Here is a 26686-nt window from a genome sequence, read left to right as displayed (position 1 = left end):
ATTTTCAAACTTCCTTTTATTTCTGAAATTCTAGAGGAGATTTTAGAGAAATGTTTAGAGAAAAAAATAATACCGTTAGTAACGCTGTTTATTTTAACGCCGTTATTTCCATCACTGACCATATCATCCCAACAGATCACTTTGATCTCAAAGTGCAGGCCTACTTATGGTTCCTAGAATTTCAAAAAGTAGAATGGGAGGTAGAGGGGCCTTCAGATATCAGGCCCCTCTCCTGTGGAACCAGCTCCCAGTGTGGGTTCAGGAGGCAGACACCCTCTCTACATTTAAGGTCAGGTTTAAGACTTTCCTTTTTGATCAAGCTTATAGTTAGGGCTGGACTGAAATATCCCTTAGTCATGCTGCAATAGGCCTAGGCTGCTGGGGGACAATGCACTGAGTACATGTCCTCTACTTTCTTTTCTGTGGCACTTGTAAGAAATTACATAGTTTGTCTGTATGTGATCGGAGAGATGTAAAGACATGAGCAGGATGAGAGAGGAGGAAGTTAGAGGGTCATGTGCTTGAGGTGTTAGAGAACCACAGGTGGGGCACATTACCATCTTGAGAAGATACAGAAATGTAAATGAGATAAACATTTGCTGTCCCATCTGTATTACATCAAAGGGTCACCACCCTGGGAAAGACAGGATACCCCAAAACACCAAAGCATCAATTGTTACGTAAAACCTATTTTATGACTGTTGTAAATGAAGATACCTTCCTCCCTGTTCTGTATTTAAGTGCAAACTTTTTACCAGTTCGAGAGAGAACGCTTTTGCCTTCCCTCCACGCTGTGTGTATTAAAAGAGATCTGATTCATACGCTGGAGTCTGAAGTTCTTCGGAGACTTGGCAACTCTCTACCTCACAAAGGAGAATTTCCACTACACACTGAGCTCCTGTCTTCTAATTTCTACTCTACTACTAGTCATGCAATTCTGTGCTACTACTGTATAGCATGTTAACTGCTGTGTGTCCCCTGAATGAACAATTCTCCAACCTACCTACGATTCCTCCAAACTGTCATGTAACAACATCAGCTATATCTTGTATTTGCATCATTATCATATTCTACATGTATGCTTTTAGTCAGATGTATGTATCTATGACAGATGTATGTTTATCTTGTTCCTCCTATCCTCTCTCTTCTCTCTCTTTTCTGTCTCTACCAGGCCAGGCTTAGGCAGATGGGTCCCTCCATATGAGCTGGGTTCTGCTCAAGATTTCTTCCTGTTAAATGTTTCCTGCCATCGACGCCTTCATGCTTGTTCTCTGGGTTTCAGGCCAGGTTTCAGAATTGAATTAAACCACTTCTTAGGAGTGAAAGCCTAAGACGTGACAATATCTCTCAATGGATGGTACAAAAACTCAGGGAAAGTTTTTGTATTTAGCTGAAGGCCAAAGCGCAATACTGAGGGGTAAGCCATTGTAGAGAGGCAATAAGTTCTTTGCTAGCTGAATGGATGACTGGTTGTCAGGCTGCCAGCAGGCCAGAGGTTGCCATCAGGTTCACTGGAAATCTGGCTGGAGATGATGTAGACCCAACCTAGTGCTGGATTCTAGAAAACTGCTCAAACGGTTCAGGAAACAGCAACCACAGGAGAGACATGTGTAGCAGTTTCTTTCTCTGCTGGTATTGTGTTTGACAGCCCTAAGCTAATGAATTTAGGGGCCGGCCACACGGAAACGCAAAAACGCAGAAACGCAAAAGTTTTGCATCGTTTTGGCCTTTCGTCCACACGTATCCTGTAAACGCATTGCCCTAAAACGCGCTTTTCTGAAAACGGGTCCCAGGGTGGAGAAATTCACAAACGCAACTCTTGCGTTTCTTTGTGGACGGCGAAAACGGCAGAACGATGATGTCATCGCCACACCCCCGAGCAGCCTTCCACCTCCCGCAAGACGTCTCATAACAACATCAACAACAATGGCGGACTACATGCTAGTTTTCCTGCTGGAGAAGATATTGAGCCTATTAGGGTTACTAGGGCAAAATATCATGCTCCTGTGCCACCACGCTGAGCAAAAAAGGCGATTTGTAAACAGCGCTCAAGATTTATGCGCATGCTCCGCCTCTTCCTCTCCGTTTTTGGTGAATTTCTGAAACTGAAACAGCGCCACCTATAGGCGTGGAATATGAAGTAGCGTTTTCGGTCGTGCTGAAACGGACCTGTGTGGACGCGGATATTTCTTGAAACGATGCCCTCGAAAACGGAGAGGGAAAAGACCGTTTTCGTACGTGTGGACGTGGCCTTAGTCCCGGTATTTAGCCCACCAGCGCTTTTATATTAAGTGCATAGACATAGAAACGTCTTGTTGTTCTCAGGGCCTCCATCTCCGTCTCCTTCTTGTTTCTGTGGGAAGTAATTAGATTTCCCTGGTGAATTCTATGAGAAGGCCGGGCATCAATTATGGGACGATTAGAGCTGCAATCCTAGAAATCATGAAATACAAGAGTGTGTTACTATTTATATTAAAGTGTCCCCTTTGTTATATTACTTTCATTTATTTGGCGCAACCATGTGGTCCAATCCTTCCCCACTGTTTCTGCTTCAAGCACGATTTTCAGTTGACTTGACTTCATTGGTTGTCCTTTGTTCGTCCCTAAATTCTCCTACACCCTCTTGGGGACGTAACACAGGTAAAAGTTACAAAATCAAAGCTTTAGTTTAAAACCATACATAGGTGGCAGAACTGCAAAAGGTGAAAGTGTGGGGTAGGTAATATGGCAAAAACCAAAACCGGGTTACGTCAGCGTAAGTGATTACAAAATAATATCTTGGAGGACTTCATACTGCTGCAGTACAATGACCCCAAACACAACTCAAAGCTTTGCATGAAGCATCTGAGGACCAAAGAAGAACAAGGACCTCATGTACTGTTCTCCTGACCTCAACCCGAATTGACATCAATCACACCACTAGGTCGTTGTCGAGCGTTTTACGCAAATACAAAGAAATTCTGACATTTATGTTCCATACACTCGGTAATTTGTTCTGTTCCGTGCAGAAGCTGCTGAATTTTGTAAGCCTAGGGGTCTCCATCGGGCTCACAAGAGGACATTATTGCTGAAGAATGAATTATTTTGTCATATTATGAAGTCCACAAGGCAGGGGTGGACACAAAAGGTCAGTTTTGTTACATGCCGCCGAAGGAATGCGTGTCTAAGTGCATTATAGTGTGCAACTGGCATAGTATATAGAGTTAATTTATAATTAGCAACAGAGTCAATAGCCTCGAGCAAGCAGAGGCGGGATCGGAAAAATAAATGCTAGTGGTGGGTCACTAAAAGGGCACACCCGGAGGAAACAAGGAAATGGACAAGTGGTTTGAGGCAGGCTGGGACAAATCTAAAAAGAATTGGCTCCAGGTATGTAGCCGGTGGGTAACACTGGCTGACTTTTCCTGGCGGACCACACACACAGCACGACAAACAATCAAAGTCTTCAGCTACTACACTAAACCCCAAATGTCAGAGGCGGGACACAACTAATGCTTTAGCAGCTAGGAGACTGGACTGGAGGAAGAGCACATGAAGTGAAAGCAAAATCCTATATCGCGACTCTACAACGCCTACCTGTGACGAAACAACTGGACTGTGGTCACTGCTGCCAATACTGTACATTTATTACGCAACATTATATATTCATATCTGTTTCTGTGCGATGATGAAACAAGGAGGAGGAGTTTCCCTCCTCTTTCCCTACTCTATCTAACTTTACAGCAACTCACCTTTCTGCAACAGATAACGCCACGTAATTCATGTCAATGGACACTATTACACCTTATTGTTATTCCTTTGTATATAATATATTCTTCCATCTCTATTTTTTGTGCATTTATTAATATGCTAATTCTGTACATTTTTTTGCTCATACTTTTTTAAATTTTACTTTATTTTACTAGATTTTAACTTTTATTTTATTATAGTCTCATTTCATTTTATCTTTCTTTTTACTTGTGGTTCTTAAGAGTGTTTTTTAATGTGCAACTGAGCTCCTGTGACTAAGCAATTTCCCCTGTGGATCATTAAAGTCTATCTGAGGTTTGCAGTGAGTCAAGGTGATGCACCAGATGCACTCAAAATCTAAATCTGAGTTCATCCAACTTGATATGCTGCCGATTCTATGTAGAAACCGGGGCAAATGCGTTTCAAGTCATTTTTTTTTTTTACCGTTTTTTTTTTTTTTGTTGAAAGTGTCATTTTCAGTTTGTGGCGCTTTTATTCTGAAAGGTTTCCCAGCGGAAGTTGTTGTTGCTACGCTGAAGAGCGGCGTGGCTTCTCAGAGCAGTGACGGATGTAAAACAAACGAAAAAAAAAGGTAAGCGAACATTTATGTACTTGTTTTGAGAAGGAGAACACACTAGACACATGATATATTAACAACAGGGGGTAAAATTATGCAAAACACACAGAAAAAAGACCAAAACAGGGTAGTGTTTGGTTCTCTCGGTATCTATGCTAGTAAGCTAAAGCTAAGCTAACGTCCCGACAACAACATGGGCAAACGCCTGATGAGACATGTAACCCAGACATTAGTTTTTATTGCATATATAAATGGTGGCAACGAAAGAGTTATATTTGCATGGACGCAACATTAGGATAAAGTTATTGAGAGGTAACATCTTTCGCGCAAGTGTCAGTTTCACCGTTAAGTTTCTGCGCATGCGTCGTGTGGAGATGTCCACACTTAACAAAATAAAACAAAAAAAAACTAATATTAAGAGTAAGTTGTTATTGAGTAAACTGTCCGGCAATGTCTGGAAAAAACAAGTGAAATAAGTGAAAAATAAATAAATAAATTAATAAAAATTGAAGGAATAATCTTTGTTGTTTATTTACTGTTGCGTTTAAAGCAATACGCGAGTTAAATGCTTGAGACTCAGGACTGTGCGATCTTAATGTGCAGTTTCACCACGGATCAAGACTTGACACTGGTACTGTTTAATATATGCCCATAAATAAATTATCTCACTTGCACATGCAGTGTATTTATAATCCACTCATCAGCCACAACATTAAAACCACTGACAGGAGGAGTAAGGAACATCTTGTGACAATCCAATGTTCTGCTGGGAAACTTCTCGACCTGGCATTCATTCGTGTGGATGTTACTTAGACATGTAGCACCCACCCAGACCAGACCAGGCACCCCCACCCCATAGCAATGACACTCCTTGATGACAGCAGCCATCCCCAGCAGGATTCAACCACAAAAACGGTTTAGGAACAACTCAAGGTGTTGACCTTTCCTCCAATTCATTCATCTTCTGAAACCGCTTGTCCTGTGAAGGGTCACGCTGGGGGCTGGAGCCTATCCCAGCTGTGTTTGGCAGGGCTAACACAGAGAGACAGACAACCATTCACACTCACACCTACGGGGAAATTTAGAGACACCAATGAACCTAACGAGCATGTCTTTGGACGGTGGGAGGAAGCCGGAGCACCTGGAGAGAACCCTTCACAGGACAAGCGGTTGCAGAAGATGAACAAATTAATGAAAAATTGACAAAGCTAGCTTTAGTCTTGTTTTGGATTATACATCTCGCACTCTTACGTTGGGGAATGTGTTTGGTTTGATGAGTATGTTTGACTTTTTAATAATGTCTTCTCTGACTTTAGGCCCCTCTACAGTCACAATGACAGACTCCTCACTTCTCAACTCTGAGCTGGACTTACAGCAGCAGGAGGAGCTGTATCAACAGCTGCTCTTACAGGTATGTTTGCAGTTAATAGACCTGTTTTGGTAGCCTGGTCGTCACCATCCTACGTTTCCGCCCAAAATTTGATTTCGGTCTGGCACGGAGTCTGGCCAAATTGCACTTCCGCGGTTCGCGTGTAACCGCGCCAATCAGCGAACAGTTGAGTGATGACGCGGAACTCGCCTGCCGAGTCGCTTGTAGTCCAGCGAAGCTTGTAGTTCAGCAGCATAGCAACAATGGCGACGGAGGAAGAGACGCTAGAAGCCATCCGCAAAGTTGTCTCAACTCTCGAGAGCATCACGGAATTAAAACCAGAACAAGAGGCTTGTCTTGTCAATTTTATAAATGGCAAGGACGTCGTAGCTCTCCTTCCAACTGGCTTTGGGAAAAGTTTGATTTATTTAACTGGAAGCGGAAGTGGTAAGCGTAAGAGCCTGAACTCCGGCGCACAATGTACGTCATTACCAAACGTTGCTGATTGGTTAAGGGAACTCCAATGATTTTAAACCTCAAAATAAGCATCCGCCCATTACGGAGACAGATTCCTATTACATTGGGCCAGACTAACGTGCCAGACCGAAATCAAATTTCGGGCGGAAACGTAGGATGGTAACGACCAGGCTACTGTTTTGGTGCAGACAGTAGGGAAATCACAGGTATATTTATGGTGGCTGCTTTTCAATTATTTATTTATTTAAATCCAGGTGTTTTAAGGTCAGATTTTATTTCCATTTCCAAAGTTAAGTATCTAAATGTTCTGTCTATGACATTATCTCAGTGACTATAATCTACTGGTACCTCCAGAACAATGTATTAATTGATTAGACGCAGTTTTAGTTTGGTTATGGCAAACAACTGAGAGAGATTTAGATTCAACTGTGTTTCTAACAGCACAACCTGCATCCTCCAGAATGATCACATTTCGATTGATTGATTGATTGATTGATTGAAGTGTTTATTTCGAATATGCAAACCAAAATAAAAAAGAAAAGTAAGGCAAAACTTTTAAACATAGAAATACATATTTGAAAAGGAGTGAGAAGAAGAATAACTTATAAACTCCCACCCCCTCTCTTTAAATAGTGAATGACAATACCAAGCTTCCTTGAAACTAGTTTAGACATGCCTGATACTTCTAGGCCCCGTCCACACGGAGACGCTTTTTGGTCTAAACGCAGATGTTTTGCATCGTTTTGGCCGATCGTCCACACGAATCCTGTAAACGCACTTTTCTGAAACCTGGTCCCAGGGTGGAGAAATTCGCAAACGCAGCTCTTGCGTTTTCGTGTGGACGGCGAAAAACGCATACGGGCGTTTCGATGATGTCATCGCCACACCCCTCGAGCTTAGCCTTCCACCTCTTATATCCCGCGAGACGTCTCATAACAACATCAACAACAATGGCGGACTACATGCTCGTGTTCCTGCTGGAGAAGATATTGAGCCTATTAGGGTTACTAGGGCAAAATATCATTTCTCCTTGAGTTTTGTCTCTTCTAAAGCCGATTTGTAAACAGCGCTCAAGATTTGTGCGCATGCTCCGCCTCTTCCTCTCCGTTTTTGGTGAATTTCTGAAACTGAAACAGCGCCACCTATAGGCCTGGAATATTAAGTAGCGTTTTCAGTCGTGGTGAAACGGATCCATGTGGACGCAGATATTCTTGAAACGATGCCAGGGAAAATGGAGAGGGAAAAGATCGTTTTGGTACGTGTGGACGTAGCCGTAGATAAATAAAATATATTCCCGACAGTTTAAACGTGGACTTAGATCAACTTTATTGATCCACAAGGGATATTGCTTGGTCACAGTAGTTTAGTTGCACATAAAGAAACACTCTTAAGAACCACAAGTAAAAGAAAGATTCAATTAAATAAAAGTAAAACCCAGCAAAATAAAACATTAACTTTAATAACGTGGAGTTATCTGTTACAGAAAGGTGAGTTGTTGTACAGCTGGACTGAAAATGGTGTGAATGACGTCCTGTAGAGTCACTGTGGGAGCGGAGGTGGATCAGTCTGTTGGAGAATGAGCTCCGCTGTCCCTCTATTGTCTGGTGTAGTGGATGAGAGCAGACGTCAGCTTTTCGGATCAATTCGCCTTTGGCTAAGCCACACCCTAGAATGTAGATTGACCAATCACAGCGCAGCCAAGAGAGCGCTCCATTGACTTTAACGCAGGCGTCTCATATTTTCGGTCTCGGCAGGCTATACTGTCGTATTAATCAAGAATATGGTTAAATGTTGTGCCTGGGGCATTTGTAACACAGATACGCGTTTCCCAGAAAGGTTGGAAGGGGGTGTCCGTTTTTTTCCCCTTCCCAAAACTGAAGTCAAATCCTGAGAAGTGTCGTCTTTGGATTAAACTGTGTGGACGTCCTCACAGTCAGCTCAACCCCTCAAAACCCCCAATGATGTGCGCGCAAAACCCTGTGGAGCTAACCCAGAACATCACCGTCACAGCTTAAGTTGCATAGTTGTTGATACGCTAGCACACGCTGAAGAAATACAACGTTATACGTGCGTAACGTTAGTCCGTTTGCTTCGTAATAACGATTATAGAAGTGAATAGAGACGTACCCAAAAGTATGCTTTTGCCTCTATTTGGATGCCTTGTTGTTCGTTGCGTTTCACTTGTATGTCCTGAATATAGCCTTCGAACGCGTATTGCAGCCCCTTTTGCCTTCTTCTATCGGACACTTTATTTGCTGCTTCATAAAAGTTTGACAAAAGTTCAGCAGGAAGAGCTGTCACAGCATAAGCCATGTTGATACCAGAGCCTTATAGATAACCAGAAAACCAAAGCCCAGAAGAGAATGTCGGACGTAGCAACAGTAACTAAGGGGGGCGGGGCTTAGCCAAAGGCGAATTTGTCGATCCCACTTACATCCTTTTTGCTGGTGCTGCTCCCCCAACAAACCACAGCAAAGTAGAGGGCGCTCGCAACAACAGACTGGTAGAGAACATCTCCAGCAACTCGCTGCAAACATTGAAAGACCTGAGAAGTAGAGTCTGCTCAAGCCCTTCTTGTACACAGCATCGCTGTTGTCCCTCCAGTCCAGTCTGCTGTTCATGTGGACTCCCGGGTACTTATAGTTATCATAACCTTTATTTAACCAGATAAAAACCCACTGAGATCAAGACCGCCTTCACAAGAGTGACCTGGCCAAGAAAGGCAGCAGCACACGTCATAGTGATCAAGACAGACAAACCACAATAACAAACAAGCAGTAAAAATCAAACATAAGACAAGATATTAAAATATTAAGATGCGAGAAAATAGTAAATAATAAAGTGCAGAAGTTGTAGGTACAGTAGCAATTTAAGAACATGTTCAAACAACACACTGTTCAAAAGATTTCCATTGCCGGTTTTTTAAAATAGAGCGAAATGCTTCCACTGAGACGGGTGAAACAAGTTCTGACATTTTCAGTTCAGATTGGAGGGCAGTCCAAGCAGAGGGGGCAGAGAAACTGAATGGGTTTCAGTTCGAACACGAGGAGCAGAAAAATGCGTTGATGTCATTTGATCGTAGGGCACAGCGGCTTCCAGTTTTCCGAAGAAAAGTGCACAAATATGTCGGAACCGAGCCAAGAAGAGCCTGATAAACTAGAGTCATCCAGTGTGTATGGCGTCTTATATTCAGGGAAGGCATGTCAGCTTTTGCATACAGTTCACAGCGGTGGGTGAGGCGGCTACAACCAGTGATAAACCTCAGAGCACAGTGATAGACAGGAGTCAGGGACTGAAGGCCGAGCTCTGAGGGAAAGACATGATTTATCCTGACCTGGGCGCCTGAAAGAGTGGCAGCAGGTCACCAGTAGCAGAACGATCTAGTGCAGGACTGTTACGTTAGAATGCATTCGTTTTCTCTAGGGTACCCAATGAACTGAGAGTGTTATGTATGGTGGAAAGACCCATGACAAAACTGAGGTCCGTTAATAACCAGATACTTATCTGTAATTGCCAGTTCCCTTTTCCTTTCTCCGATTCATGTTACTCTAAGGACCTATTCTCAGTCAGAGGCTCCAGTCTCAGGGCGTGAATGTTGGTAAAATGTCTTGGGGGGCACAAGTTTAGACAGAGTTGTGAACTGATATCAGATAATATCTCAGCCTACCTTCCCTGCTCAAAGAAGAGTTTACTCCAAACCATCTGTGTTCTCAGGCTAAACTGCAGACAGGTGTTCCTATTTAAACAGAAATTAAAACCCCAGCTCTTCTGTTAGTTTGTGTTTCAACCTGTAGATTTGTGTTTGTGTGTTGCCCAAACTAAACAGTTTGAAATGTGGCAAAAACGCATCGAAACTCTGCAAGGAGGTGAGTCAACATGTTTGCAAGTCACTGAACTCTGTATATACGCTTTTAATGTTGACCCTTCGTGCTTTTCCTGTGTACAGAAGAAACTGTCCAGACCACACAGGTTTTTTTTTGGCTGAAGCTTAAACTGGTGGTCGTACCATCAGTTCGGCCTGTAAGAGAAGAGTAAGCAAGCCTTCTTATGAAGACACAAACATAGTCCTGTGACAAACTGAGGTCTGTTAATGACCAGATAATTACCTGTATTTGCTGCTTCTTGTTTCCTTTCTCTGGTTAATGTTACTCCAACAGTCGGACACAAGGTCTCCGTATAAAGACACAAACGTAGTCGTTTTCTTTGAGCTCACTTGGCCCTGGATACTCACCTGGAGTCAGGCCAGTTTGAGATGCAGCCAGAACATTTCTTGCATAACTTTTCCTTTCTCGGCGGACTTTAAAGAGGAAGGAAAAACTGCATAGCGTGCTGAACACTGAACACACACCTGCCTAAGTGTGTGTTCAGTGTTACTCACCGTTTATACATTTATACTTTTTGATAAGGTCCTTTCATCTGCCACTGACTGATGTCAGGGACTCCAGCTCTGTCCCTACCACAGAGCCTTCCTTCTGTGTCAGTTTGTCTAGCCGCGAGCTGCCCTTTTTCTTCTTCTTCTTCTTGTTAGTGCTGCCTCCCCAGCACACCACAGCGTAGCAGAAGGCGCTGGCAGCGATAGCCTGGTAGACTAGTTTCCGGCAGATGTTAAAAGACCTTAGCCTCTTGAGGAAATAGAGACGGCTCTGACCTTTTTTGTTCGCTGAGTCTATGATAAGTGACCAGACCAGTTTGTTGAGCCACCTCTACACACATATGCTGAGAACAGCCAGCTCATGTGCTACATACTGTGTGCTGCATATATGTATAGCCTGTATAAAAACAGGCTGCAGCTCAGCACCGTCAGTAGTATTTAATAGTACTCCACAGTGTTCTGGGTAGCCGGAAAAAAGAAGAAAAAAGGAGCAGATAACTCTGTTTTCTCTGCTGTGTGTTGGGCAACCTGTTATATAATAACTAGACCTAACTGCTGTTGTCTGTTTAGACTATAGGAACGATGCAGACAGAAAGTCCAGACTCCAAAATAATCCGACCTCAGCCTGGTAAGATGTACAACATCACAAATCAAACAGAACTGTTTAACTTCAAAGACGTAACCACAGTCTCCTTGTTCGTGAGATCACAAATTTTCCCCGTTTCTCTTTTGCTTTCTGTTTCTTGTTTCCCTTTCTGTTCTCTGCCTTTCCTCTCCACAGGCATGTGTGTGAAGACTCTCTCGGAGCCAGACAAGCAGAAGGTCTTCATCAACATCTGTCAGTCCAACTCGGTCCCATGTCCTCCTGAACTCGCCAGAGAGGAGCTTGTAGAGCTGCTCCAATCGGAGGATCCCAGCGGTTACAGAGTTCCCATGAGCCTCGGCGAGCCGCACACGGAAGTAGACAACCGTATGTAATTGAAGCCAAACATGACACATACATAGAGTCTGTAAAAGCCTTGCCTTAAACCTTTCAATTGGCGGCCCGGGAATTGAATAGCCCGGGTTATTCGGATAAAAGTTCAGGCTCAGGATTTTTTTTTACTTTAAGGCCTGAAAGGAAGTCTGAATGCTTCAGCATACCAAAAGATTTTGGACAATTGTGGGAGCATGGGAACCAGTGGAAATGGGAACCAGTGCACAAAACAAGGTTCATAAAGACATGGAAGTACTTGACTGGCCTGTACAGAGTCCTGAGCTCAACCCGATAGAACACCTTTGGGATGAATTAGAGCAAAGACTGCGAGCCTGGCCTTGTCATACAACATAAGTGTCTGACCTCAAAACTGCAAAATGTCCCATAAACACACTCCTAAACCTTGTGGAAAGCCATCCCAGAAGAGTTGAAGCTGTTATAGCTGCAAAGGATGGGCTCTCGTCTCGTCTTCTTCCGCTTATCCGGGTCACGGGGACAGCAGCTTCAGTAGCCCAGACAGCCCTCTCCCCAGCCACTTCAGCCAGCTCCTCCGGAGGGACCCCCAGGCGTTCCCAGGCCAGACGAGAGATATAATCCCTCCATCGTGTCCTGGGTCGACCCCGAGGTCTCCTTCCGGTGGGAAACACCTCTCCCGGGAGGCGACCCGGGAGGCATCCTTACCAGATGCCCTAGCCACCTCAACTGACTCCTCTCGACGTGAAGGAGCAGCGGCTCTACTCTGAGCTCCTCCCGTATGTCCGAGCTCCTTACCCTATCTCTGAGGCTGAGCCCGGCCACCCTGCGAAGGAAACTCATTTCGGCTGCTTGTATTCGCGATCTTGTTCTTTCGGTCATTACCGTAGATCGACTGGTAAATCACTGCAGATGCCGCTCCGATCCGCCTGTCAATCTCCCGCTCCAAAGGATGGGCTGATGTCATATTAAGTTTATCGAGCGAATACTTTTGGCGATATATTCTTTCATCTTTTTCTGCATTTCCCCATAGGATTTCTTTTTCTTTTGCACGTGTTTCCAGCTTTAGAAACGGGCCAAGAATTCGAGGCGTAGCTGTAGAAATGACCTGTTTCCAGCCCTAACAGCTGCGTTGTCTTTAAACCCGCCAGGTCTGTTATATTTCCTGAAACTCACTGTACCACTGTAACGGTAAAAATTAAAAAAAAAAATTTCTTTCTCTTTCTTCTTTTTTTATCTCTCATTATTGGAAAACAAGAGAGAGTGAGATGATCTTGTTCCAGCAGCGGTGCAAAAGAAGTGAACCCTTGTTCTCAGTATCTGATCTCACCCCTTCGTGCAGCAATAATGGCAAATAAACATCTTGTTTTAGTGCTGGCTCATCATCTCCCCATGGATGTGGGTTTCGTCAGAGCAGAGCTACTTTAGTTCTGAGTGTCTCAGCTCAGTGATATTGGCTCACTTTCCCAAACAAACAAATACCAAATATTATGTATCTTACATTGTTATCTACTGTCATGAGTCATTATTTTGCAGAAACGTCCTAATAGCTGAGTGTTGCAAATACTGGGTTGTCAGTACGAAATGTACTCAAGGGCAGCTGTGGAGGTCTGTGCTGGGCAGAGTTGGTGCATGAACAGGGTCAACATGACGGAATAATCAGGGGAAATGGTGTGACTTAATCAGACCATATCTGAAGTCTTCACGGCAACATCTGGAAGCTCTATATGGACAATTGTTCAAAAGGAGCAATGTTGCCACTAAATGTATGTTTGGCGGTAAAAAGAGCAGTGTGTGCTTTTAATCATGAGATCTAGAGTATTATGATTTGCTGTTTTGCGCAACCAACCGCGCTGGAAGCGCCATGCGAAGAAGAAAGGATTCTAAATGTGCAGGTGGTGCCTGTGGTAATGATCCGAAGCATCAGCTGAAGCTTTGTGTGGTGCCGGCACAGACCTCCTAAGCGAAACTTAAACGAAAATAATGTTTGTGGGAAGGTTAGTGTTGAAATATCTCCTAAATGACACTGTGAATTCTCAAAAGATCTGTAAAAGATGTTTTTCCTCTCTTAAGGCATCAGTCCTTGCTTGATTTGGAAGCTTGGTTTAGTTTTTGCAGCTTAACAATGGCCTCTTTCTCTTGACCACATGTGGTGGGTTCGCATCCACAAAAATAACAAAGTAACACTCAGAGGTGGAAAGTAACGAAATACATTTACTCACGTTACTGTATTGAGTAGTTTTTTTGTGTATTTTGTATTTTTCAAGTAGTTTTTAAAATCAGTAATTTAAATTTTACTTGATTACGTTTTGAGTGAAGTATTGTATTTCGCTACATTACAAATCCCATCCGTTACTGAGTAAAAAAAAAACGTTGACTAACGAAAACCGAAAAAAAAATCGCGCCCGGAACCACGTAGTGAGTGACGTATGGTCAGCATGTAGGCTACCACTACCAAGCGCCAAGTCTTTCTGTAGGAGATTGAGAACGAGATGGAGGTGGATCAGAAGAGCGACGACGGTTCAGAGACAGTTTGATTGACAGTTGATTGTTTGAAAAAGTTTTATGGGATGGTAAGAACTAAAATTGCACATTATACCTTTCTAAGGGTCTTACATGTCATGTGTGACATGTGTTATGTTGTCATTACATGTGTATACATCTGTATAGATTGTTCTTTAATTAAAAACTAAACAGTTTTGGATGTATGACCCCTTGTCCTATTTTCACTACATGGGAGAGATCCCCCGCCCCGTTCTACAGGTTTTTTTTTTTAATGTAACTAAGTAACTTTTACTTAAAATACATTTTAAATTAGCTACTTATTACTTTTACTTGAGTAATTTTTCAGATGGGTAATTTAATTTGTACTTGAGTAATATTTCATCCAAGTATTGGTACTTTTACTTGAGTACGATATTTTAGTACTTTTTCCACCTCTGGTAACACTCCACATTCACATACAGCTAAAGTAACAGCACCAATGTGTGGCTGTCCAGACATTCGTGGACTAAACTCCACTGTACGTCCTGCGGTAAACTGAAAACATGTGACGGTGACCATTCAGATTCAGATTCAGAAAACTTTATTTGTCCTCGGGGGCGCAATTTAAGGCACAAGTGAGCAACTTAACGTGCAAGTACAGACATTTTAAGGAGCAAGAAATGCCATAAATGTTATACCTGTCCAAAAGGCTGTGAGATTAGCTGTAGCAGCATTTGAAATTAAGTGTAAACAGAGAAAGCTGGAAGCACTCATGAATTCAACTACTGCAACAGAGCATCTACACAAGACACGGATAGTTTTCAATTTTCTGAGGAACAGTGTCCTTCAGGGAGCCCTTGAGACAGTTGCAATGCAGCACATCTGGACATACAGCTGGTTGGACCAAATAGTCCATGAGAATTTTCTCTAACCAGGTTCTCTGAGGTTTATGTCGACCTGAGGGGTTTCCACAACAGTCTAGTTTACATCTTCAATAGTTTCAAATTAAAATTAGGATTTAATAATCAGTGGAGCTTTCAGTCCAGATTCAGCAGCTGCAGAAGAAAAGGAGGCTCTAGCTCAGGAGTCGGGAACCTTTTTGGCTGAGAGAGCCATGAACGCCACATATTTTAAAATTTAATCCCATGAGAGCCATACAATATGTTTAAAACTAAATACAAGTAAATGTGTGCATTTTATGTAAGACCAACACTTTTAAAGTACAATAATGAGAGATAAAAAAAGAAGAAAGAGAAAGAAATCTTTTTAATAACGTTGTTATGCTGTTGCTAACCAATGATGAATAAAGTACTTCTTACCATTAATGCGACTTCTGGTGCTGCATGGTTTTGCTGATGGCTTTGTAGTCTGGTTGATACGTGGTGAGGTTAAGCTTCATGCAGGCGTTGAGACTTCCATCCGTTAAACGTGATCATAGGTTGGTCTTAATGTTCTTTAGATGTGAGAAAGACTGCTCACATGCATACGTAGAGCCAAACATTGTCAGTACAGCAATACTCACACGCTGCAGTGTGTGGTATGTGACGGGAAGCGCGTTCCAAGTTTTGACAATCAGCTGGTCGAAGTTTTTTCATTTCTCCCCACTTTTTTTCACTTCTCCCCACATTTCTCAACTTTGCTTGCTGTCGTGCAAGTCTTTCCAAATCTTCATTCAGTGACTCCCATATGGTCTAGCGGTTAGGATTCCTGGTTTTCACCCAGGCGGCCCGGGTTCAACTCCCGGTATGGGAATGAGTGTTTGTGGGCAGCCGTGGCCTACTGGTTAGCGCTTTGGGCTTGTGACCGGAGGGTTGCCGGTTCGAACCCCCGACCGGTAGAAAGCGCCGGAAGTACCCTTGAGCAAGGCACCTAACCCCTCACTGCTCCCCGAGTGCCGCTGTAGCATAAATGCAGAGACCAAATTCCTCGTATACACAAGTATACTTGGCCGAGAGACCTTAATCTTAATCTTAAATCTTGAACTTATTCACCAACATGTCTGCGGCCTTCAGGTCAGCAGCTTGTAGCTCAAAATCTCTGACGGAGACACCGGGGATGTAACTCAGTCCACTGCACACTCGTGGGTGATGAACTTAAAAAGACGAGTGCGCTCACGAAATTCTCCAAAGCGCGCTTTGAATGACTGCAGGAGATTAGATGTGAAGCCCGCTAGCTGCTGAAGATCAAGATGTTGAGCAGGGTCACTTGCTGTGCATCCGTCTTTAAACTCTCTCAGTTTTTCAAAGTGTAGTAAACGACCTGTTTCAGTGTCGGCGATGAAGAGTTCTAGCTTGTTTTCAAATGCAAACACTGCTTGTTGAAGGGATAAGACTGTATTTCCAACGCCTTGCATTTTCACATTGAGCTGGTTCAGATGTTCAGTCATGTCCACAAGATAGTAGAACTTCAGGAGCCACTCAGTGTTAGCTAACTCAGGATGCTCGACGTTTTTCATTTCAAGAAAAGTCCGGATTTCGCTCAGACAAGCCGCGAAACGGCTGAGCACCTTCCCTCTTGACAACCAACGCACAGAAGCAGAAGCAGACCAGGATAATTATTCCCAACTTCATCCAGCAGTGTTTTAAACTGGCGATCATTTAAAGCTCGGGCAACAATAAAGTTGACCACCCGAATGACCAGCGACATCACCTCACCAAGCTGTTCGCCACACATCTGAGCACAAAGGGCCTCCTGATGTAAGATGCAGCGAAAACTTACGATGGGTCTCTTTTCATGTTCACGAAGAAGCGCTACGAATCCTCTGTTTTTCCCCACCATGCACGGAGCACCATCAGTACACACCGAAATAAGTTTATCCATCGGTAGATTTTTTTCTTTAGCGAACTCATTGAAAGACTTGAATAAATCCTCCCCTCTTGTTGTCCCTTTCATAGGCAAAACTGCAAGAATTTCCTCACGTAGTGTGTCACCGACAACATACCTTGCAATCACGCTGAACTGAATGGCTTACGTCTGTTGACTCATCCAAAGCGAGAGAAAAGAATGGTGCTGCATTTATGTCCTTCACTTGAGTTGCCTCAATTTGATTTGCCATCATGATGGTACGATCGTGAACAGTTCTTGCCAACAGAGGCATGTCTTTTATTCGTTGATTATCTTGTCTTTATCCGAAAAGTCGTCAAAAAGTTCATTGGCAACATCAACCATGAATGTTTTGGCATACTCCCCATCTGTGAATGGTTTTCCATTTCTCACAATTGCTAAAGCACCAGCAAAGCCAGCTGAATTCCAGTCACCTTGTTGGGTCCAAACACGGAGTTGCTGCTGACTAGCTTGCACTCTGCACAGTAGCTCTTGACATGCTTTCTTCCTGCTGTCCCCCGCAGGATATTTCGATGCAAATGTAGTATGGCGTGTGTCGAAGTGCCGCTTTATATTTGACCGTTTCATCGATGCAATTTTATCATTGCATATTAGACACACTGCAGAACCTGCTCTCTCCACAAAGGCGAATTCCTCTGTCCATTCCTGCTGAAAAGTACGATACTCCTCATCTTTTTTTCTTTTAGCCATCTTCTTCGATAAAGGGTTTCTGCAATTAGCTAGCTGACTACTTGATTAAAAGGAGGGAAGTTTACTTCCTGACCTCACAACGACCCGTGTACGTTACGCATTATCCAATAAAAATTTGGTGTTGTCCCAGAGGACAGCTGTGATTGGCTCCAGCCACCCGCAACCATGAACATGAGCAGTAGGAAATGAATGGATTGAAATACATGAGAATGTTTTATATTTTTAACGTTATTATTTTTTTATAATTAAAGATTTGTCTGCGAGCCAGATGCAGCCATCAAAAGAGCCACATCTGGCTCGCTAGCCACAGGTTCCCGACCCCTGCTCTAGCTGTTCAGCGCGTGGATGCCAAAGCTGTCTTTTAGTTTGATAACACAGTCATAAAAATTGACATTAACTTTCAAACTAATAGCCTCATAGGCAGTTTAGGCTTCTACGTCAATGCGACGCCGTAGATGCGGCGGCAGCCTGTTTGTTTCCGCTTTCCGGCTGCTTCTCCATCTCCAGATTGATTGTTTTGGATCAATAAAGATGGAACACATTGAGGAAAGGTTAACTGAGGAGGTTCGGAGATGCAGACATTTGTATGACTCAGCTTCGGCAAAAGATTCAGTCGCCATTGTTGAAAGTGAAGCAGGAAGTAGAACCCGACAGGCAAAAAAGACACAGCGGCGACTAGTGTTTGGGTGGAGGTTTTACAGAGCCAGCCAGACTGACGAGCGCACCACTATAAATGGCTCGCACAGGCGTACGTACGTAGGTTACGTTGTTTATGTCCCGCAGTACTCTTAATGAGTCTTTACAGATACAGTTGTGTGTCATCAGCATAGAAATGATTATTTCTGTTGATTGACTGGGGGTGAAGCTTGTTTTAACAACTTAATGTTTTAGATATAGATACTGCAGATAAAAAACGGTTGTGGTTGTGAGATGATTAACGGACAAAGGTTAATGTTTTTTGGAACAAGAAATATTCTGTCTTTTGACTTTTACCACTAAGTTTTGATTTCCTTTGGTGAGATTTTACACCATTCAAGCATTTACTTCTCATAATCTTGTGTTTTGGTACCTTTTTGTTATCCAGGTTGGTTTCCTGCTTTATTTTTAAATAAATAAATGAATATGGCGTTGTTACAGTATAAATGGCTCGCACCAGCGTAGGCTACGTACGTAGGTTACGTCGTCTATGTCCTGCAGTACCTTAAATGAGGCTTTGTTAGTTTTTAATTTGAATTGATTAAAGATGTAAACATGTACGGGTGTAGGGACTGCTGTGGAAATCCCTGACTCTATTTTAGGAGTACTAAACATCATATTTACGTAAGGTTATGTCCATATGGTAATAATAATAATAATCTTTCTGTAGCATTCTTCAAATCAGCATTACAATAAATGCTCAACAAAGACATCGGCAGTTTTAAAAACAGGCACACAAGACGAAGTTAATAAAAATAAATCACGCGATTAAAAGCTCAATTAATGTCTCGATTAAAACCTGGAAAGTCTCTCCAGTAAAGAGAAATTTAGATGTTTAGATTTAAAGCTGTTTAGCTGCTAATCTAAACATATTTCAAGTTACAGTTACAGGTTGAATGTGGTCTTAAAGTGTTGAATGTATCTGGATAACTCAACAGTTGTTAAAAAAATATTCATTACTCAGAGTACGACCCATGAACGTCACAAAGGAACATGTTTCCTCCTACGTGATGCTGTGCCAGGCCTTTTTCTACAGTGGTCCCTTTGTTTGCAGATCTTTTAATGTCCCTGAACTGCCCCAGCTGTTTCTGCTAGGCTTGGATAATTATGCCTCGATCACCCCATCCAATACTGTTCAGGTCAAATTGAGTATCGCCAGATCCAAGTATAGAGCGAAATTGTCTCCACCGAAGGGTCTGCTTCCTCTTCTGGGATTTTTGTCAGCTTTGACGCCAACCAACAGCCAATAAAACAGAAGAAGAAGAACTTTTGACGCTACCGCGATGTGGTTTTGGTTTGTGGCACACCTAAATCAGTCATCAGCTGAAATCCTATCGTGCCCGACACAGATTGTGACATAGGCAGTCTGATATAACTCGAACGAAAGGATGTCATTGTCCGAACACATATGCACTAAAAAAAATACCACTTGCTCAAGAAATCATAGTGTAATCTGAGCAGCTCTGTAATAATTATTTCTTCGGGCACGTGCAAATTTAGATGCCATCGCAGGTTATGCACACATTGCTGGTAAACGGGCTGGTTTGATCATATCTAGATCTCATCTCGTCGACGCATCGGCTGTACAGACTATTTTTATACTCGCTATGACTACGTGTTGGTGTTGTGTTCGCTCATTGCCTCCTGAGAGCTGGATGTCCAAAATATTTGTTTATATGCTGCTTTGTTCCCAAGAGAGAAATTTAAAAGCTTAGGAGTTCGACTTGGGTCCTCATTCTCCTGCGACGTTGTGTCCCAAGTGCTTTCCCAATATTCGTATAATAAACATTCCAAAACACAGTGTTTGATCGACTGAATTCAAAACTCTGTTTCAGACTCTCAAGGCTGCACGGCGTACGATGTCGTCATCAGCCAGGAGTTCTTTCAGAAGTGTCAGGTGTGTGTGGGTGGCTGATTTCATTTTAATTAAATCAGTCTCCAATGTGAAATTTATTGTCAAGTTGCTTTTATATTTTCCAGAAGGATCCGTTGTTCCAGCAGTTTGTTATTCTGGTTTGTGTTGAGGGTTTGGAGAACAAGTACAATCTGGAGCTGAACAGAGGTATGTGTCAGTGTCTGTCTTTGTGTGCTTGCTTGTAGTTTTTCCATCTGATTGCAGAGGCAGTTGATAAGTGTTTGTTTTTCTTACACAGATTGGAAAGTGCTGAAGAACAGAAAGTTTTTGGGTTCCGTCAGCGAGCAGAGCATCAGGACGAAGAGCAGGCCGGTGATTCAAGAGCTGCAGCCTCAGTATGTCGCTCCCCCGGTCTGAAACCCACTGTGGCTCTTCTTTTGCTGTCACGTCTCCACAAACAAATATGGATGCTGATATACACTGATCAGTCATAACATTATGACCACCTTCCTAATATTGTGTAGGTCTACTTTGTGCCTCCAGAACTGACTCATCAGAGAATGGACATGGGCCTTCTGAGGGTGTCCTGTGGTGTCTGGCAACAGAATGTTGTTGGTGGGGGGGGCTTTGGGTCCTATGGGTTGAGGGGAGGGACCTCTGTGGATCATCCCACAGATACTTGATCAGTTTGGGATCTAGTGAAGTTGGAGGCCAGGTGATGCTGTTCTTCATGTTTTTTGAGTTGTTCCTAAACTGTGTGTGCCTGTGTCAGGCTGCATCCTGCTGGGGATGGCTGCTGCCATCAAGGAGTGTCATTGCTATGGGGTGGGGGGTGCCTGGTCTGGTCTAGGTGGGTGCTACGTGTCTAAGTAACATCCACATGAATGAATGCCAGATCCAGAAGTTTCCCAGCAGAACACTGAACTGTCACAAGATGGTCAATGTGATTTACTTCTCCTGTTAGTGGTCATAATGTTGTGGCTGTTCGGTGTAATTGTTGTGGTTATATGTCTGTGAAGGTTATCAGAAAAAAGAAAAAAAGGGCACCTAGAGTTTCTTGAGGACGTTTCATCCAAGTCTTCAGTTTTATAAGACTGGTAGAGAGTTGGGCTTTAAACAGGAACATCTAGGGGTGTTGATCATCAGCAACTTATGTACATCACTACTGTTCCTCTGGCTGCTGGTCATTAACTGACTCTAGTTCTGTGAGTCACTGATGATCAACACCCCCAGATGTTCCTGTTTAAAGCTCAAAGTCCTTACCAGTCTTTAAAACTGGATGAAGCCTGGATGAAACGTCTTTAGTAGACTCCAGTCCAACTGCCACGTTTCTGGTCCAGCTGTGGAAGGCTTACAACAATAACAGTTACAGCAGATGAAAAGATGTGTTCATATTCCACCAAGGGCTCTAATAGTCCTCCGTTGTTTTAGACGTGGAAAACAATCTTAAACAAATATTATGAATTTAAAGAGAGAAGATTTGTTTGTTCATGATTTGTATCACATACTAAAATCTTTCCCCCACTCTTTCCATTTTACCAAAGGGAGATCCCCTCTGCAACTCCAAAAAGGTGAGACTCTTTCTGCTGCTTTTGCCTTTTGGAGATTTAATGGAGCTTTTTCTGAGAAATTGCGGTTTGTTTGGTTTCCAGACCGGAGTTCTCTCTGCTCGTGGAGCCTCCTGCTGGTGATCCAGAGTACCTCGTTGCAGAAATAAAGCTTCCTGGAGTGGTGAGGCATACGACGCACATTCATACAAATCAGCACATTCGTCTCTTTCTAAAGAAATTAAAACTCCAGGAGAATCAGGAATCAGAGGGAATGTTTTATGTTTTTATATGTTATATTATTAACCCTCCTGTTATGTTGTGAGTCAAATCGACTCATATTAAAGTAAAAAAAAATCTTAAAAAACAGTAAAAACTACTTTACATCTTCCGCTTGACTTAAATAGTGAAATCAACATATAAATTTAAAATGTTCCACGTCACATATTTGACTTTCTTAACTCATCTTTCATCCAAAAGTGCCTCCATCACTTCCAAAGCCATCTCTCTCTTCAAGAAAAACTAAAATGAGTCCATATCTCTTTTTGTTTTTGCATAGTTAAACCGTGACTTGGATAACTGAGAAGCTTAACAGATCGATTATTATCTGCACCTTCTGTCAGGGGATTCACATGTGATTCATTTCATGTGAAAGTAGAGTTTATCAGTGACAAACTAAACTTTGAAACAGCAGTCCTCATCAGATACTTTGCATTAAATAGAGCTGTCAGAGTTAGACTTAGATAGACTTTATTGATCCACAAGGGAAACTGCTTCATCACAGTAGCTTAAAATTGTAGTTAATTTTTTTTTTAAATAAATTTTTTTAATTTAAATTGAATTAGTATTTTTTTTTTATAATTAAATTTAAAAAAAAGTAATGATTTTTTAAAAATTTAAATTAAATTGAATTATTTTTTAAACTAAATTAAAAAATTTTTTTTTAATTATTTATTTTTAAAATGTAATTGAATTATATTATAAATAAAAGAAAATAGTAAAACATATAATAAAGGTAATAAAAGAAAATAGTATAACAAAGAAAATTTAAAAATTAAATAAATAAAAGGAAAAAAAAGTTAATGGGGGTAGCTCATACCTTGGCTCCAGAAAACCCGTGGTCTCTACTCCAGTATTGATCTGGTCATCCAACGCCATAAACTCCCACGGCCCCAGTACCGATCTCACGACATTCACTGGGATATCCCTGATTTCACGAGACCTGCAGCTGAGTATAATGTGTGAAAAGAGCTGAAAAAGCCAGTTTGATTGTCTCTCGTAGCAAAAGCATGTGGAATTAATCATGACTAGTTAGTTGCTTCATCACACGGTCATAATGCAGTGCTGAGTGTAGCGGAGTCTCAGCTGATTAAAAATTTCTCTCCCGTGCAGCTGTCGTCTCGCTCTCTGGTTCTGGATGTTGGAGAGGATCGACTGGTGCTGACGGCCCGGCCCTCGCTCTTCCACCTCGACGTCTTCCACCCTTTCCTGGTCGACCAGGGGAACAGCGTGGCTCAGTACAACAGCAGCACACAGGTACATCAACCACACACTGCTGACAGCACTCTACATGGACACTACTACATTATACAGGTATGTTTTGGATACTCTTGGGAGCTTCCCCCGATGAGGGTTTGTGGCAGTTCTGGCATCCTTGGTGACCATCTTGTGCAGCACAACCAGCAACCAAACGTTTCCGGTAACTGCTGATCCGTCATCTACAGCAGCTTTGGAGGAACCCCTTCAGATGGTGGTGGGTTTCCTCACATCAACTGCTTGCTTCAGGTCCTTCCACAGCATTTCTATTGGATAAAGGTCAGGACTTTGACTTGGCCGTTCCTAAACATTCATCTTGTTCTTCTTTAACCGTTCTTCCATAGAACCACATGTGTTCTTGGGCTCGTTGTCTTGCTGCATGACCCAGTTTCCCTTCACGTTCAGCTCATGGACAGATGTCCTGACACTTCCTTTTAGAATTCACTGGTGGAATTAAGAATTCATTCATCCATTAATAACATCAAGCCATCCTGGGACCAGATGCAGCAAAAGAGACCCAAACAAGGACATTAAAACCACCCCCATATTTAATTGATGTCATAAGATTCTGACGCTGGAATTCAGTGTTGTTTAGTCTCTAAACATGAGCCTCTGATTTAAACTAAACAATTTGGTCTCATCTGTCCGCGAAGCATTTTCCCAGTAGTCTACTGGTGAGTCTACATAATGATTATACAGTCCTCTTAAATGTCCTTCCTTTGTTCACACTCTGTCTGACCTTGGATTCTCAGATCAGACTGTAAAAAAAAAAAAATTCCTAAACAAAGCTTGGCACTGAACAACATGCCATTGTGTTTGCAGTGTTTCCCACAGGATTTTAGGAGACTGGTGGCAGTTGGTTCATTCATAAAATATATATATATATATATATATATATATTAGTCATATTAATTGGTGCTACAGTGTTAAAAGTAGTCTTGAGTTGTAGAAGTTGTTCGTGGCTGTGGATGTGTGCCACTGAACTGTGGGCATGTTGCAAATATAAAGTAAAAATAAATAAAGATGAACGTTTGTCTTGCTGTTTGTTTTGGAGTTGCAACAGATAAATGTTTTAGACTAACATCTACAAAAAAACTTCGGCGACACGCGATCTACCCGCACTACCTTCGCGATCTACCGGTCGATCGCGATCGACTGAGCACCCCTGCCATAGATCGTCTCGTCGTTTCCCTTCTCAAAAAATTCTCAAATTCTCTTCAAATGCCGTCCTGCTGTCCTCAGATTTATGACTGGATAGCGCCAGGTGCAGCCAGGAAAGCTCCAGACAATGCAGCGCGACCTATGCGTGTGTGTGTGCGTGAGAGAGAGAGAGAGAGAGAGTGCGAATGCGCTCATTTTTATGATTTTTTTTTTTTTATGGTCAAATGAGACTGTGGCGCCACACTCTCGTTAATTAATGGGAAACACTGGTTTGGAAACACGTCTGAACAAACTGACTGTAATTTGGTCTTGAAATTACTTTTGATTATCCCTGATGTAATTAATATTGGCTAATTTTCCTGAATAAAGCCTTTGGGAGTTGTTTTTATGGCTAAGTGGGCCTAAAGATTACATGGTTTGTGTTTTTATTTTAATGCCGATTGCTGGTTCAGCAGTGGTTTGACCAATCAACGTACACTTCCATCACTTTATGTACAGGTCAATATGAGCTTTAAAAGGCTCTACAAACAGGTTTCTTGGATCTACAATGGTCTCAGTTCTGGCTCACAAAATAACAGGTTAGTGCTGGGCGGTATACCGGTTCATACCGAATACCGGTGTTTTTTTTTTTTATGATATGAATTTTTCATATACCCCAATACCGGTGAGTAGCGCACAAAACGTTGGGAACGCAGAGCGGCGGAACGTCGCGCCGCCGGACATTGTTTGAGAGGGGGCTGTTTTGCAGTTACACCAAACAAGCAGCATATGAGAGCCAGAGAACGTCTAATAAGGGACGTAGACGGGCTCTGTGAGAGCACAGCCTGTGTCGAGAGGTGAACAAAATGGATCAACACGGTTCTGAAACTGAAGTTACAGAACGAGTACCGTATTTTCCGGACTATAATGCGCACCTGAATATAAGCCGCACCAGCTAAATTTTGGGGAAACTACAGATTGTTCCATATATAAGCCGCACCCGACTATAAACCGCTGGTGTTTTAATTACCGTAAGGGTTTCTTCTACCACGGAGGGGATTGTCGGGACAGAAATGACTGTTTGGAAACGCAAAGCGTCCCATTTATTTACATTTGACAAACATAAATCTTTCGATCAATCAAACAAAAAATCAGTCGATCAAACGTTCACATCTTTGACATTACAAACAGCATTCGTGCAGTGCACAAATAATACAACGGTGCGCTCCTAGCGCACTTCCTGCAGTCATAGTAGCCTACCGTAGTAGTGCAGTATAACAAAAACAGCTTACAACGCTTGACGAGGCAATAACGTTAAATGGCTAAATTTAATTCATTTTTAAAAGTGCTTGCCTGTAACACGGCAGCAAAAGTGCAGTAACCCGGCTGCTCAACAAAATAATCAGCATCTTTTTCGAAAACAGCCAACACAGCAGTAAAGGTGCAGTAACACGGCCGTTTACTGTATCAAAATAACCAGCCTACTATACCAGAAAAGTCAGTTCTTAATCCTCGTGTCATCGTCTATGACATGATAGTGCGCCCCTGGTGACCGTTAGCTGTAAAAATCCATATATCCGCAGGGTCCAAAGCAAGTGACAAAAGTAGCGGCTTATAGTCCGGAAATTACGGTAAATGAAACAGAAGAACTTGTACCGAAAAGAGGAGCCTTGTCTGTTGTTTGGAAGTTCTTCGGCTTTAAAAAATCTGACGTAGATCAAAAAACAATATTCTGCAAACGTTGTCGGGCTAAAGTTGTAGCCGCAGGCGGCAACACGAGCAATTTACTTCACCACCTCAGCCGCAAGCATGTCCTGGAATATCAGGAATGTACGAAACTACGATCTGCGTCATCCACGTCTGCAGGTAAAGGTAGCACTGCAGTCATGCAACAGTCAACAGTCATGCATTTTGATTCCTTCACTTCATTAATACTAGTGTGGACATTAATGTTTTTCTATAATATTCACTCCTCATGACAGTAAAATATGTCATTCCAAGCCAATTTACTGCAGTAATTATTCTCTAAATTATTAGAAAATAAGGTTAACACCCAGTCGTGCTTGAAAAAAAAAAATACCGTCAAATACCGTGAAACCGATATAATTTTGAAAAATACCGTGATATAAATTTTTGGTCATACCGCCCAGCACTATAACAGGTTACTTACCTCTAAGAGTTCCTCTAATCCTGAAGACCTTGTACTTTTTCAGAAACAGCTGAAATAAAGAAGATGGATTAGGATGGCAGCACACTGTGCAGAATGAACTCGACTTGACGCTTTACTTTTTTCTTTTTCCCCCAGATCCTCACTGTCACTATGCCCGTGGTGTCATCATGAAACTGCACAAGGACCATCCAGTTATTTATTTATCTTCAACTGTGCTGTCATAATAAAAGTGTTTTTCTTTTTCTACTCAA

At 42.4% G+C, this 26686-nt stretch overlaps 1 protein-coding gene across 2 annotated transcripts; it reads left to right on the top strand.

Moving 5' to 3' along the window:
- The first annotated feature begins 3970 nt into the window (after positions 1-3970).
- pih1d1 (PIH1 domain containing 1) lies at positions 3971-26686 on the top strand. Of its 2 annotated transcripts, none has more exons than XM_084571257.1 (11): positions 3971-4321; positions 5623-5717; positions 11095-11152; positions 11306-11494; positions 20023-20084; positions 20171-20249; positions 20341-20437; positions 21587-21613; positions 21695-21773; positions 22982-23125; positions 26571-26686. In XM_084571257.1, exons 2-11 carry the CDS (start codon positions 5640-5642, stop codon positions 26604-26606), a joined length of 849 nt encoding a protein of 282 aa, XP_084427383.1. In that variant the 5' UTR covers positions 3971-4321; positions 5623-5639; the 3' UTR covers positions 26607-26686. The 2 variants fall into 2 exon arrangements, with proteins under 2 accessions (XP_084427383.1, XP_084427382.1); XM_084571256.1 differs by having other exon boundaries at positions 3973-4321; positions 20168-20249.

The sequence above is a fragment of the Chelon labrosus genome (assembly GCF_963514085.1).
Source record: "Chelon labrosus genome assembly, chromosome: 21".
In the NCBI taxonomy this organism is placed as follows: Eukaryota; Metazoa; Chordata; class Actinopteri; order Mugiliformes; family Mugilidae; genus Chelon; species Chelon labrosus.
This window is presented reverse-complemented; position numbering and strand designations above follow the sequence as displayed.